This window comes from Mus musculus, chromosome 16 (assembly GCF_000001635.26).
Source record: "Mus musculus strain C57BL/6J chromosome 16, GRCm38.p6 C57BL/6J".
In the NCBI taxonomy this organism is placed as follows: domain Eukaryota; kingdom Metazoa; phylum Chordata; class Mammalia; order Rodentia; family Muridae; genus Mus; species Mus musculus.
In genome coordinates this window covers 36,380,349-36,395,770 of record NC_000082.6, presented here as the reverse complement: position 1 = coordinate 36,395,770, position 15,422 = coordinate 36,380,349, and the positions used below count along the sequence as shown (strand labels likewise).

Genomic DNA, 15,422 nt, shown 5'->3' with positions numbered 1-15,422 from the left:
TTAAACTACTGTAAGACATTGGTCTAAGGTGAGATCTTCAAACAGAATCTGTATTTGTAACTCAGCATATTCACCTGCACCTAGCAACTGATCCTTGGGAATATTAATCCTCCAGTCCTATTATATTGTTTCACAGCCAAACCCTCTTCTGTCCAACATGTTAGCCACTGTAGTTGAGTGCCAGCTTCAATGATAGCTGTTATTAAATCTTTCAAATCTTTTGGAATTACACAATTTTGCATGGCTTAATCATTTACTACCTGTTTCACATGTGGTGAGGGCATGCTATATGCTATAATCACCTCTTTAAATCTCCTTGGTTCTACCATTCCCTAAGGACTGCCATCCAAATTCATCATACCATGTGGGTTACTCTTCTGTAGGTAATTGCTTTATGGTAGCTGGAAAAATTAATGTAGCTTTTCTAATAGTCCTATGTAAGGCTAATTTTAAAGTTGTCCAGTTTTTCTCTATGTTAGCTCCCAAATGAATGAGATTAACACTAATCTGTGGGTGAAAAACCTGAAGATTATCTTCTTTATTCTTTAATCTGATGTTACTTTCTTTCTTTTTTTTTTTATTGGATATTTTGTTTATTTACATTTCAAATGTTATCCCCTTTCCCAGTTACTGTCCCCTACTCCACAAAACTCCCTATTCCATCCTCCCTCCCTCTGCTTTGTGCCCTCACCCCAGCCTTGATCATCCTGGCTCAGACCTGGTTTGCCACAGTTGCTAGCCCACCTAGAGTGGAGTCTTCTGACCTAGGTAAAGTCTATTGTCCTGCTATATCTGCTGCTTTCTTCCAAGATGCCACTACCTGCTGAGAGGCTGAACCTGTCTTCCTCACCTAATCCTGACAAAACAGTGATCTTGACAAAGCAATGAGTTGCTGGCATGGTTGGGGATTGTCCCCACCTGCCCCCCCACCTCTGCTTTAAAAGCTCAGACTCATAAGTAAACATTGGCCTTGATCATAGAACATTGTCTTGGCTCCTTATTTCTCGCAATGCCTTTCCAATCCAAACACAAATTTTCCTTTCAGAACCCAGTAACTGGTGGCTGCTGGTGGCTACACTGCTTCTATGAGGGTGCTTCTCCACCCACTCACGAACTACCACCTTCCCACCCTCAGTTGCCCTACACTGGGGCACGTATTGAGCCTTCATAGGACCAAAGACCTCTGCTCTCATTGACACATGACAAAGGCCATCATCCTCTGCAATGTATGCAGCTGGAGCCATGTGTACTCTTGTTGATGGCTTAATCCCTGGGAACACTTGGGGGAATGTCTGGTTGATATTGTTGTTCTTCCTGTGGGGTTATAATCCCCTCCAACTCCTTCAGTCCTTTCTCTAACTCCTCTATTGGGGACCCCACGCTCAGTCCAGTGGCTGGTTGTGAGCATCTGTCTCTGTATTTGTAAGGCTCTGGCAGGACTTCTTAGGAGACAGCCATATCAGGCTCCTTTCAGCATGTACTTCTTGGCATCCACAATAGTGTCTGTGTTTGGAAACTGTATATAGTGTCTGGGTTTGGGGCAGTCTCTGGATGGCCTTTCCTTCAGTCTTTGCTCTATACTTTATCTCCATATTTTCTCCTGTGAGTATTTTGTTCTTCTTCTAAAAAGGACCGAAGCAGCCACACTTTGGTTTTCCTTCTTCATGAGCTGCCTGTGGTCTGTGAATTGTATATTGGTTATTTGAAGCTTTTGGGTTAATATCCACTTATCAGTGAGTGCATACAATGTTTGATTTTGGGGATTAGTTTACCTCATTCAGGATGATGTTTTCTAGTTCTATCCATTTTCCTAAGAATTTCATGAATTCATCATTTTTAATAGCTGAGTAGTACTCCATTGTGTAAATGTACCACATTTTCTGTATCCATTCCTCTATTGAGGGACATCTGGGTTCTTTCTAGCTCTTGGCTATTGTAAATAAGGCTGCTATGAACATAGTGGAACATATGTCCCCCTTTGGTACTCCCCCACCAGGAGGCATGAACTCTACAAGATGAGGCCCATCTGTCCCACTGAGGCCAGCCAAGACATCCCTCTGCTACACATGTGTCTGGGTGCTTGGATCAGCCCTTGTATGCTCTTTGGTTGAGGCTCAGTCTTTGGGAGCTCTCAGGGGTCCAGTTTAGTTGACACTGTTGGTCTTCCTGTGGGACTGACATCCCCTTCAGTTGCTTCAATGCTTCCCCCAACTCTTCCACAGGGGTCCCTGACTTCTGTTCCATGTTTACCTCTTTCTCTCTTGGTGGTACTAGGGATTAAACCTAGTGCCTTGAACAAGTTTGGCAAAGAGTTCTATCACTGAGCTACATTCTCAACCTTAATGTATCATTTACTGAGTCTCTTCATCAGGAAAGAAATCTATAAGGACAATGCATTTTGAAATGGCATTTGTTAACACTTGGTACAGAGGGACATGTTTATAATCCCAAAAATTGAGAGAGAGATTCAAGAGGATCATGAATTCAAAGTCAAGATGGGGTACATGGGTAGTTCAAGAAAAGTTTGGGCCGCACAATATCAAAGTTCTGTCTCCAATGAAATCATCTCTTGGAACTCTGGTTGACCATAATGACTGTTAATCCTGCCAACTAGATGGGATCCATTTAGAAAGTCTTTGGTGGATACAAATATGTACTTCACTGTAGCATGTTCAATATTGGGTCATTAAAGGTGGAAAGAACCATTTTATATATAAGTGACAGCACACCATGGTCTTAGACTGAACAAAAAGGAGAAATTGAGCTGAGAGCCAATACTTGTCACTCTGCCTCCTGACACCAGACATATGAGACCAGCTGCCTCTCACCTGCGACCATGCCTTCCCCATCATGACCGACTTACCATGGAATCATGAGCGAAAGTTCCAATAGCTACTAAAGTCCTGCTATCTCAGTGCTTGAAGGTCAATGTTTATGATATGACAGCCAGTAGGCAGGAGTCCAGGAGTTACCCAAGGAGCACTGCTTGGGAACATGAAATCAGAGGGGGTCTCATCCACAAAGTTCTATCTTGGCCAACTCATAGGGTACAAAGAGGTTGTATAGGGGAAGCAGAGGGCAGAAAATGAAGGTTGCAATGTGTCTGCAGCATTCAGGGCACATAGCTATGTTTCCTTCTTCACCAAAGCATCAGAAAATACTAACACACAGCAGACCCTCAGGCCAAGTTCACTTTGCTTCTGTTTAGAAGGCCATATTCCTTTTCTGTAAGTCAAATATCACAGGAATCTATAAAACTGACTGAGGCTGTGTCAGTTGATAAACAGTATTAAAAGAAGCCTAAGATTCTCATTTTGGGTCTGGAAAGATGGCTCAGTGGTTAAGAGCACTGGCTGCTCTTCCAGAGGTCCTGAGTTCAATTCCCAGCAACCTCATGGTGGCTTACAACCATCTATAATCTGAACTGATGCTCTCTTCTGGTGTGTCTGAAGACAGCTATAGTATATATATGCACATAAAATAAATAAATCAATCAATAATTCTTTTAATAAAGATTCTCTTTTTATATTACCAGACAGTGTGGGTTCTGTACTTCTAAAAAAATATAATTTATTTGACTTCTTTCTTTGTTTTTCTTTAAAACAGTCTCAGTACCCTGGTAAGAAGGATTTTGGTTGTTTTTAAATATGTGTATTTTAATTTCATCTTAATGTTTAGAATTGTTTAAATACAGAAGAACACAATAGAATAACAGATATCTATGAATCTGTCCCTCTGAACTGACATGTTTTCAACCCTTCCTTTCTGGTGGCATCATTCCAATGGGCAGGAATGTGTCAGCAGCAAGCCTCTGTCCCTTAGCTGTGCCCTCTTCCTGATATTCCTAGCTCTACTCTCTTGACACCCAGCAATTCTTCTAATGAGAAGCCTTATGTTTTACATGGTTCGGATATTGCCTGATAAGGCACCTACTGAATGTAAATCCATCACTTGGGAAGCAGAGACAGAAGCATCAGACATTCAAGGCCATGCCTGTAACCTTAGCCCTCTGCAGGCAGAGGCAGGAGACCCAGAAATTCAAGGTTCACAGTGTGCCCCAGGACAGCCTGGGCTACATGAAGTTTCTTCCAAAAAATGTAATTAATGGGCATGGTGGTGCATGTCTTTAATCCCAGCACTTAGGGGGCAGAGGCAGGGGGATCTCTGTGAGTTTACAGCCAGCCTGAAAGGAGTCTGAATTCCAGGGTAGCTAGGTGGTGTTTCAGAGAGGAACAGAGAGTCAAAAAACAAACAAACAAAACAAAAACAGAACAAAAACATAAAACAAGAAAAAGAATAGCAGCAGAAGAAATAAAGGTGTTTGCCATGCTATTATTCATATTTTGGGATAAATATTTTCAAAACTGCATGTAGAAATCCATTGTAGTCTTCAAGATTTAACATATTTAGAAACTTTGGTTCTATATATCCTTCCTTAGATGACACAACAGGATGACATTATGACATATGCTTGCTCATGTCCCCCACCACATTTCCCCCCAACTCCACTCAGCATTTCCTCTAGGGGATGCAGTAAGATGTGACTGAGGCCACACTCATTTCCCCAGTTCCTCTGATACCGTGGAGATAATACATTAGTGGAGGAATTTACATATACCTTTAAAACCCTGACTCTTAGTGCTTGTTTGATCATTTCTTCTAAGTGTCCTATCAAGCAAAGAAGCAACTCATCAGAATGATGCCTGGAGGCTTGTCAGGGGCCAGATCTGCCACACCAGAAATCCAGGAGATTGCTGACAAGGTGCATCAATGTGCTTGAAGAAAAAGCTTGATCCCAAACCAAATTTCCAACATTTTATTCATAATTTGGCCCTACATTAACAGTGTGTGAAATATCAGAAACCAGAAATATATAGGTTTTGCTCTGACATTTATACAGCTGAAAGTGGAACATTAAGCCTTTCAGAGAGATTTTAACACCCCAAGAGTAAACTTGGCCAAGCCACACTCTTTACTGCAGCCTCAGTTTCCTCAGTAGCTAAAGGTGAATTCATTCTGGATGGTCTCCACACCTCAACATGTCTGATCCCAGGAGCTCTAATTACTGATGGAATGTTCCAGTCCCACTAGATAAAGATGATGTGTGAAGGCACCCAAGATTGTTAAGGATCTCTGAGCTGGTTCCAGGATGCAATGCCCACCAAACCATCACAGTCAAAATACAACTCAATATTTCTAGCAAGTTAATACACCTTGCTTAACTATTGGCTATATATAATGTATTGTGTTACATGATTTACAAAGAAGAAATGTATGCAAATTATGGAGATAGGTTGCAATCTGTCAGCTTATTTTCTTAAAGCACATTGCTTTCAACCTTGAAAGCAAATCATCCTGGAGAACAAGATCCATTTTGTTTGTTTTTGATTCATTTGTTTGTGTGTTTCTTTGAGTCCTGGTCTTGCTCGATGATCTAGCAAGTAGGTAACTCAGGCTAGCCTCAAACAAAGGCACTCCTCCTGCCTCAGCTTCTCAAGGGCTGAGATTATAGGCGCATGTGCTACCATGCTAGGCACCATCAGATCTTGTGTGAGTAGAACAGATGAGAATCTTCATGTTTAGGGCACTGAATATTCTAGAGGGGGGTCACAGTCCTAAAATTTAGTGACTAAATATTTAAGGCTAAATAGGTCTCATGCATAAGTTTATTTCAATAAATATCTTGGAGCATTTTATTTTTGAGAAATACTAAATCTTTACATGTTCATTAGAATCCTCTCATCAAGTTTGTGTTCTCAACCTTAAATGTGTACATGAGTCACCTGTCACTGCAGATTAAATGCAGATCTCACTGAAGAGGGCTAGACAGGCCTGTGTGTCCACATTTCTACCGAAGTCTCTGGAAGTGTGGGCACTTCTACCCACTACTTGACTTTCCTGTAGTACCAGATATATTGAGCATCCTAGAAGACTTGGAGGATCTCAGGCCTTAACATAAGATGCCAAGGAAAGGTTATCCATTTCACCTTTAAGAGGCAAAAACCAAAAGGACAAACTTAAATAATGTGCATAAAAGTGTTTCTATTTCTCAGAGGGATCCAAACCTCACATATTTAAATAATCTTTTTCCCTCTAGCCTCCCAAGTAACAAGTACCATAGGAGTGTGTCATCCTGCCTGGCTAGGGTAATTTTTGAACATGATATTCTCATTAGATCTTTGAGGATTTCCTACATACATAAAAACATACTTTGATCATATAAACTTAAGTTTGGAAACTACTGGAAGGGATTATCTTGATAATTACACCATATATAGATCACATCTTCAGGGAGCTCTGCAGGAATCAGGGCAGGGAATGCAGTAAACTTTCTGCCTCTGTAGAAGTGAGATTCTCGAGCTTATATTACCCAGTGAGATGCATAGCCAAGAACCATTTCATAGGGACATTTCCCAGGTATCTCATAGGTGTCTGTAACCTCTCCCCCTCAGCCTGAAACCAGGCTGATCAAGTTTCACTGTTAGCACTAAGAGAGCATGGGGGTGGGGGTGGGGGGTGGAGCCTGCCACCTGCCACCCTATAGTTCTGCCACTCCCACTGCTGCTACCTGCTGCTACCTGCCGCCTAGCTTTTCCGGAGCCAAACAAGTGATCACCTGCAACTGGACTCCAAGGATGATTTGGCAGGAATGAGCCCCCTCCCCCTTCTTCATAACCCAGTGCACCGAATAGTAAAATTGGGCTTTGATCAGAGCCTTGTTGTCTTAGCTCCGTTCTTTCTCTTGTCCGTCTAGTTCCCTTTCTTTCAGCTTGAGTCTGCCACTTCAGCCATACCCCATTCCTTGCAAGCCGCTGGACGGCACACAACAGGTGTCAAACATCAGGCTACAAACTATAAGAGCTACATAAAGGCCTGAAAGAAATGGCCTCTGTTCTCCCAAAATTAATAGGGTAGAGGAAATCAAGATATATAGGGAATGTTATAAAATAAAACTTAATTAAGCACTGATATGGATCACAGGTTTAATACCAAAAAGGACATTAGGCACTGCTGCCAACCCCTTTACTGTCAGGTGTGCAGGTACAGGGTGGTGGCTCAGTTCCCAGATGTTACTCATCTGTCCTGTCTTGCAGGAGACAGCCTGAGGGGACACCTGCCACTAAAGTTTGGGAGGCAGAGAAACAGTAAACTGTACTTTTAGGAATAATTTTCTGAATCACAGCAATAATCCCCACTCAAGAGAAAAATGCCATGGATCCCATACAATGGAAAGCCCTTGTTAAGTCAGGAAATTCAGTCTATTCCTCCAAGATTATGGTCTGTTGGGTCCCCACACAGTGTCAGGCGAGATCAGGTTACTGTATCCTTAGAATGATCTGAAGGAGCCCAGAGAACAATCTCCACTAAATGTTTACTTGTATTTCCTGATCAAACATAGATGTACCTTTTGGGGCCCTTCATTGCAAATCATGACTATTTTGTATGTGTGTGTGTGTTGATTTTTGAGGCAGTATTCAATAGGTAGCCTCAGCTTACCTGAAATTTTCTATAAATCTCAAGCTCCTCTTGAATAACCTTCTCCTGCCTCAGTCTTCCAAGTTCTAGGATTAGAGGCTAGAGGCATGAACAGACAACCCATGCTCATCAGTAGGATGAGGTTCCCAGATTTGTGGCGCAGATAACCTGAGTCAACACAGCCCTAACATCATCTCTTACTTTCTCCTCATAAGGTCAGGCCACTGCTTGAAGAGATAACCAATGAGAAATATGAAAATTTCAAAGCCATCAAGTATAAATCTCAAGTCATCCAAAGACAAAATTACTTCATTAAGGTTAGACACTGACCTCTTTAGCACTGTTGTGATTGTAGCTTCATTTCTACCACTTGTCTTTAATTAATACACTTGCAAGTGGAAGACTCCCCCTGCCAAAATCCATTGGTTGGACCTTGTTTTACCTTGTGAATATACAAAGCTTTTTTCAACTGTATGTTAAAAAATCATGGTGATCATACAAACACACACACACACAAACACACACTCATGAAGAAGCACAGATATGTGCATGCATTTACAGATCCATAGTGCCATATACAATAGTGTGCTTTGGTTAGTGGCATTTGAAGATTAAATATCAGAACACAATGTCAACTGTAGAACACAAAACTTTTATTGTTCTGATAAAGAACAAAGTGGCAATTCTTAATCAGGATAGTCTAGGTCCCAGGATCACGGCCCATCCCAAACAAAATAAAACAAAACCAAGCAAAAACAACAAAAAAAAACCACTGGGTCTATTACCCTGACGGTTCTTAGAATTCTTTTTTCTTAATTTCTTTCTTTCTTTCTTTCTTTCTTTCTTTCTTTCTTTCTTTCTTTCTTTCTTTCTTTCCTTTTTTTCTTTCTTCTTTTTTTTTAAACTTTACAAAGGAGGCAGCCTGGTGGGTCGTCACAAAGTAGATTGTAACACAGCAGACATATAGGGACTATATAGTCCATATTTTCCAAATCTAATCTTAGTTTCTTTTCCCTTATCAAACTTTATGGTAAATCTTTGTCCCAACTTAGAACTCAAGCAAATGAATCATCAAAAACATGGGCTACCCTCTGCTCCTGTTGCAGGCATCATAAAAATAAAATGTAACTCTGGAATATAATCTTTGCCAAGATTTAAATATAAAGTAAAAAAAAAAAAATAAATCCAGATGGAGAAATGGATAATTTGGTAGGAGTGCTGGCTGTTCTTGCAGAGGACTTAGGTTTGGGTCTCAGCACCCACATGGCAGCTCACAACCATCTCTGAGTCCAGGTCGAGGGGATGTACCACCCTGTTCTGACATCTTCAGGCATTGCACACATGTAATTCACATAAGTACAAGCAGGCAAAACATTTATACAAAAACATTGAACAAAATCTTTTCAAAGAGTATTAAAAAAAATACATCTAGGATGTATGTTTTCTGTCATCCTGTTAGCTCTTCTCTCTGTTAAAGTAAGGGTTGATGGGCGGTCAGTTCACTGGTGCTGTCTTGGGCAAGAGGTGTTGTTTCAGGAGAGCTCGGCACATCTCATCTGGACAAGAAAGAGTTGCCATACAATTGAGATCCATGTGAACTAACTTCTTTCCTATTTTCCTCTCTCTCTCTCTCTCTCTCTCTCTCTCTCTCTCTCTCTCTCTCTCTCTCTCTCTCTCTCTCTCTCGCTTTCTTTCTTCTTTTTTTCTTTTAAGTCTTTCAGATGGATGTTGGTGCTGGTTGTTTCCCCCACATAAAGGTCTTCAGAGGGATTTCTGGAGAAAATGTTTTGGAACTTAGTGGTTACCCGACAAAACAAACAAACAAACAAACAAAACAAGAATAATGAGCTGTCCTACTTCTAAGCAGCAAATTCCAATGTGATCTCATCCCTCGCATTGTAAAGAGATGCGACCATCAATTAAGAAGCATTCTTGGAATAACTGTTTTCCTCCATTGTTACTCAGTATTGTGTTGACCCTTTTTTCCTAGACAATTACTTTAAAATATGGAATATTTCATCAATTTGCATGTCATCTTTGGTCAAGGGCCATGCTAACCTCTGTGCCATTCCAATTTTTAACCTACATGCTGCCAGAGAAAGCACAGTGTTCATAGCTCAGAGTAGAAACTCCACAATGAATGATACCAACTGGAAACTTTAGAAAACCTACGGCTCAGTTGCAACTGCATAAAGGATCTTCTCACCCCTTCCTCACTGCAGGTGCACTGGTGGCTGTCAGGGAAGCTCACTCCTTGGTCCCTTCGGTTTCCCAGGACCCAGCATGTCATCTGTGCTTTCATATTTGAAAATTAAATTTGTGTTTTACAAGTCTTGTTTTGAAACAACCATATCTGATAAGTAAGCTGCTCTTTCCCCTCCCCTAGGCTTCCTGTGCACAAGAGAGTCAATTGCAAAGTTTTCCACTACCTACAGTGCCTCCTGGTGCTCATTGGTGCAAGTAGTAGTGCACACTTCCCATAAGGATATTCTCTTATACAGCCAAAACCCAACAATCAAGAGCAGGAAATGAGCACTGATGGCACAATGACATCTAGTCTCCCAGTGCCACTGAAGCTTCTCTAGTTGTTGCAATATTGTCCTTTATTACAGAGGTCCAGTGCAGAGTCATGCATTCCACTTAATTTTTGTCTTCTTTTTAACTTTCTTTCTCTTTCCTTCTTTCTTTCTTTCTTTCTTTCTTTCTTTCTTTCTTTCTTTCTTCCTTCCTTCCTTCCTTCCTTCCTTCCTTTCTTTCTTTCTTTCTCTCTTTCTTTCTCTCTTTCTTTCTCTTTCTTTCTTTCTTTCTTTCTTTCTTTCTTTCTTTCTTTCTTTCTTCCTTCCTTCATGTGTGTGTGTGTGTGTGTGTGTGTACAACAACAGAGAACTAGATATGGACATTCTAAGGTTGTTAGCCAGGTATGGTGGTGCTTGCCTTTCATCTCAGCACTTGAGAGGCAGAGGTATGTGCAGCTCTGTGTGTTCAAGGGTAGCCTGATCAACATAGTGATTTCAACACTAGTCAGAACTTCTCAATGAAATACTGTCTAAAAAAAAAAAAAGATAAAGAAAAGTGTGTCACAGAAGCATATTACAAAACTTTGCCTCATGGCAAAATGAATCATTATAATGACTGTCCAGGGGCATGTATGAAGATAAGACTCATCCTCTTCTTTCTAAGGTTCACACTCCTGTAATAACAGACAGCACAGAAAGTAAAAGTAGGATGGGTTTATGTGGTCAAACTTTTAAATGACACAGAACATTTTGGAAATGGAGTCCCAAATACTTAAGAAGAGCTGTCCATCTTTAATGTTTTTAATTGTCCAAAAATGAACAGCTTACTGGAGATGTGACTGGACAGGGAGGTTTATGGCCTACTGTTGAAAGGTTGGGTAGGATAACCAACAAGGCTAGTCTGTTTTGATTCTTGTTTTATCTGTGTAGAAGCCTATCTCTGTGGTACTGGGCAGAATCTCTCCTAGAATGAAGATTGTATGACCTCCTACAAGGCAAGGAAGGTCAAATCCTAAACTAAAGAGCAGGGGAAGTTTTGAACAAAGTTTCTAGGTTTTATGGCTGTCTTCAAGGGAATGGATATGGTTCTATGTTCTGCTTTGTGAAAGATTAATTTTTTCCTGTTGGCACTAGGAATTTAACCTAGTGTCTTGAGCAAGCTTGGCAAAGAGTTCTACCACTAAGCTATATCCCTAACCTTAAAGTATCATTTACTGATTCCGAACATCAGGAAGAACAAGCCATTTAAAATTGGAAGATGTTAGCCCTGAACACAGAGGCACATGATTATAATCCCAGAGTTAGAGAGACAGATTCAAGGCGATTTGAGAGAAGGACTGAGTTCAGATCAACGTGGACTACATGAGGTGTTCACGGAAAGCTTGTGTCTACTACATAAAGGCAAAATTCTGTCTCCAATGCAATCATCTATTAGAACTCTGGTTGACCATCATGATAGTTAAGCCTGCTAACATGGCAGGATTTGGTTATAAAGAATAGACCTCTGCACCTCACTGACGAACGTTTGACATCAGGCTCTCAAGCAAAGTTCCCTTTCCTTCTTTTTAGACAACTTTATTTCTTTTCTGTAAGTCAAACCTCACAGAAGTGTACAACACTAACTGAGTGTGTCCTTTGATGTACAGGATTAAAAGAAGAAACCTAAGATTCTGATGTGATATACAGATTACCAGACACTGTGGGTTCTGTAAATCTAAAGAAGGGTAATTTAGAAGTTGTTGTTGTTGTTACTGTTGTTTTCAGACACAATTTCAGCCCCCTGAAAGGATTTTGGTTGTTTTTTAGATACGCATATTTCATTTTATCTTGTTTTTAGAATGATTTAAATACAGAAGAACACAATAAAATAACAGATATCTACATCTCTGTCACTCAGAACTGAACATGTCTATCCCCTTTCTCTCTGGTGAAATCACCCCAGTGGGCAGGGATGGGTGAGCAGCAAGCTTCTGTCCCTCTGCTGTGCCCTGTACCCTGTTATCCCTAGCACTTCCCCCTTGGCACTCAACACTTTTTCTAACGAGAAGCCTTACCTTTTACATGATTGGGATATTACCTGATAAGTTACCTGAAGACTGTAATCCCCTCACTTGGGAAGCAGTGTCAGAAGGATTTAAGAACATGCCTGTAATCCAGGCAGGAAAGTAGGAACTTCAAGGTTCATATTGAGTTTCAGGAAAGCCTGAGCTACAGAGTGAGTTCCAGGTCATCTTGGTCTAATTTCAATCCCCTCTAACGAAAAAAAAAAAAAAATCACTGGACCTGGAGGCACATGTCATTAATTCCAGTATTGCAAGGCAGAGGCAGGCAGATATTAAGGAGTTCAGCCTGGTCTACACAACCAGTGCCAAGATAGCCAATGGTTGCTATACACAGAACTCCTGTCCCAAAAAATAAGTAAGTACATAAATACATATAAAAATAAGAGAGAGTATGGGTGAGGAAACTACGGCAGTAGAAGAAATTAAGGTGTTTGCTACTTTCTTCATGTTTGGGAATAAACATTTTAGAAAGTGCAAGTAAAAATCCTTTGTAGACAGTTTTATTAACTTTTAATAAAAGTTATTATTGGATTCTAAGCAACCAGCCTTGACATTATTAAATATTCTCTTTAAAAAATTCTCTGAGGTTTACCATATTTAGAAACTCAGGTTGTGCATGTCCTTCCTCCTATGGCACAATATGATGACATTATTAGCACAGAGATTGCATGGAGGAACCATGCTCACCACACCTGAGTGTGGACACACAAGCTTGCTAACTTCCCCCAACTCATTTCCCCCCAACTCCACTCAGCATTTCCCCTCAGAGATGCAGTATGACTTGCCTGAGGCCACACTCATTTCCCCAGTTCCTCTGATACTGTGGAAATAATACATTATAGAGGAGGATTTCAGGGACATATTTAAAACTCTGACTTGAAAATAGATATTGTTTTATAAAGTTAAGAAAGTTACCTTGTTGTGCTGGCAGGATGGTAACTCGGTTTATATCTCCAGTGTTTCTATTGGTAGAGATATTAGATGATTTATGTGGTCATGGAACCATTTAAGGTTGAATCACCTTGTAATATTTAAAATAAATTACTTAACTCGAGTAGTTAATTGAGTTATGGGCTGTAGACAATTAAGATATACTAGCAATTTTTGAAAAGCATTAAGCTTTTGTGATTGATGTCTTCTTATCTGTACCTTTTGTGGCCGGGGTTTTGAAGACCTACCTTATGTCCTAGATTGATTACAGAATCTCCTTTTTGTACTTTTCAGCTTTAAACTACCCAACAAGGCAAAATTATCTGTGCTTCAACAAATATTTTTTCCTAAGGTATCTGTATTAGAATTACCCATCAACATATCATCCATATAGTTGTAAATTATAGACTGAGGAAACTGTTTACACATTATTTGTAATGGCTGCTGTACAAAATATTGACAAAAAACTGGGATTGTTCAATATTCCTTGTGGCAAGACTTTCCACCTGTACCTTTTTTCCTTTAATCTTTATTTATTTTATTTATATGAGTACACTGAAGCTGTCTTCAGGCATACCAGAACAGTGCATCAGATCCTATTACAGGTGGATGTGAGCTACTATGTGATTGCCAGGAATTGAATTCAGGACCTCTGGAAGAGCAGTCAGTGCTCTTAACTGCTGAGCCATCTCTTAAGAGCCCACATGTTTGCCACATATGGCCTTAAATTCCTATCTGAACTTTGATTCCTATTAATTAACCCATTTTAAACTCTGTTGTTTCATCTAAGACATTGTCTCAGGAGCTTTGTACATAACTTTTGAAGTGGCAAAGTTGTATTTCAAGAGCCTTGTGAAATTTTTGTTGTACCTCCTCCAATATCCACTAGGCTTTCAATGTCAATTCCATCTAATTGCAATTTCAATTTTGGTCTCTAATCATTTATAGCACTTTAACAAACATGTGCTTCCTGTACCTTCAAAATCTCTTTTTCTATCCATGAGCATAGTTAAATGTAGAACAGCACTCTCTGTCATATCAGGCACTAATTGTTCTAGTTGCTCTCTAGAACAGGCTCTCCTGGGCTAACATGAATCAAATGGCTCACCTTGTTTTTTGGTGAGACCTGAGCAAAGCCCCTTAGGCAGTAATTCATGGTTGCAAGGGATTGCCTTGTGTATCACTTCATGACCTGAGTCCTGGGTCTGTACTTTCCACAATTTTTACTTATCTCAGGAAGCTTTCTCCCTAGATTTTCATCAGAGAAAATATTATCCTATGGAACTGATTGCCTACATATTTAGGACATAACCTGGTCTTCCATAGCCAATGCATTGGACATTCTGTGCTCTCCTACTTTTGGTAATTGCATGTTCCATCATAGCAACATTGATCACATTAGTTTCCAATACCCACAGTAGTTTAATTGCATTCATACATAGGTGTGGATCTGGCCTTAAAAGTCTAATAGCATTTTTCCATTCAGCATTAGCATTCTTAAAAGCTAAAGATTCAATTAATACTTCTCTTGCATCAGGAACCAATATTGCTCTATTTATAGTTGAAGTTATCTTGGTAAATGGTTCAGATTGTCTTCATTGAAGTTCATCCTTCTTCTAAGCATTTAAGCCTAATATATGACATTGCTCTAAGGAGACATCATCACACAGAATCTGCATTTGAAACTCAGCATATTCATTTTCACCTAGCAACTGATCCTTGACAATATTAACCCTTCCAGTCTTATACTGTGGCTCCATAGCAACAGTCTCTAATCTCTACCATACCAGTCACTATATTTGAGGGCCAGCTTCTAAGATAGCTGTTATTAAATCTTTCCAATCTTTACGAATTGTATGATTTCCCATGACTTAACTATTTAGAATTTGTTTCACATACGGCTAGTACATGATATGAGCTACAATCATCTCTTTAAAACTCCATAGATCTAGCATCTCTATAGGTTGCCATGCAAATTCATCATAACCTGTGGGTTACTCTTCTGGAGGTAACTGTTTTAAGGTAGCTGGAGAAATTATTGTAGTTTTTCTAATAGTCCTGTATAATGGTAATCTAGTTTTTCTCTGTAGGGGGATGTACTGATACTAAAGCCTGGTTCCCTAATGGTTCTTGATTTGGTCAATAAAGGAGGCTGGAAGCCAGTGGCTGGGCACAAGGGACAGGTGGGACTTCCAGGTCCCAGGAGGAGAAAGGAGATGCAGGGAAAGAGAAGGGGCTTTTGCTTCCATGCATTGGGATGACAAGAAAGCAACAGTCATGTAAGGACTCGGGGCAGCTAAGGCCTGCATCTTCCACTAAAGAGCTGATCTCAGAGCTAAGCCAGAAGAGGCCAAAGTGTGGGCTGCACTGTCTCAGCCAAAGGTGGAAGTGTGTTTTTTAAAATTACATGCAAACCAACATTTGTCTAGCCTGGCTA

The 15,422-nt window shown here is 40.2% G+C and overlaps 1 protein-coding gene and 1 non-coding gene across 2 annotated transcripts; one reads left to right on the top strand and one right to left on the bottom strand.

Annotated features, from left to right (window-relative positions):
* The first annotated feature begins 4,678 nt into the window (after positions 1–4,678).
* Positions 4,679–9,320, top strand: Gm7260 (predicted gene 7260). Its single transcript, XM_011246069.3, has 3 exons — positions 4,679–4,762; positions 7,692–7,793; positions 9,198–9,320. Exons 1-3 carry the CDS (start codon positions 4,697–4,699, stop codon positions 9,318–9,320), a joined length of 291 nt encoding a protein of 96 aa, XP_011244371.1. The 5' UTR covers positions 4,679–4,696.
* A 156-nt stretch (positions 9,321–9,476) lies between these two features.
* Gm24218 lies at positions 9,477–9,581 on the bottom strand. Its single transcript, XR_003952063.1, has one exon. It is a non-coding gene; the product is annotated as a U6 spliceosomal RNA (small nuclear RNA).
* Between the last annotated feature and the right edge of the window lie 5,841 nt (positions 9,582–15,422).

What these genes read in the sequence shown, in the direction of transcription:
- Gm7260 (XM_011246069.3), top strand. Translation starts at nt 4,697, where the DNA reads ATGATGCCTGGAGGCTTGTCAGGGGCCAGATCTGCCACACCAGAAATC. An exon ending in TCCAGGAGATTGCTGACAAG is followed by an intron (nt 4,763 to 7,691) that starts GTGCATCAATGT and finishes TCTCCTCATAAG; the next exon opens with GTCAGGCCACTGCTTGAAGA. An exon ending in GACAAAATTACTTCATTAAG is followed by an intron (nt 7,794 to 9,197) that starts GTTAGACACTGA and finishes TAAGTCTTTCAG; the next exon opens with ATGGATGTTGGTGCTGGTTG.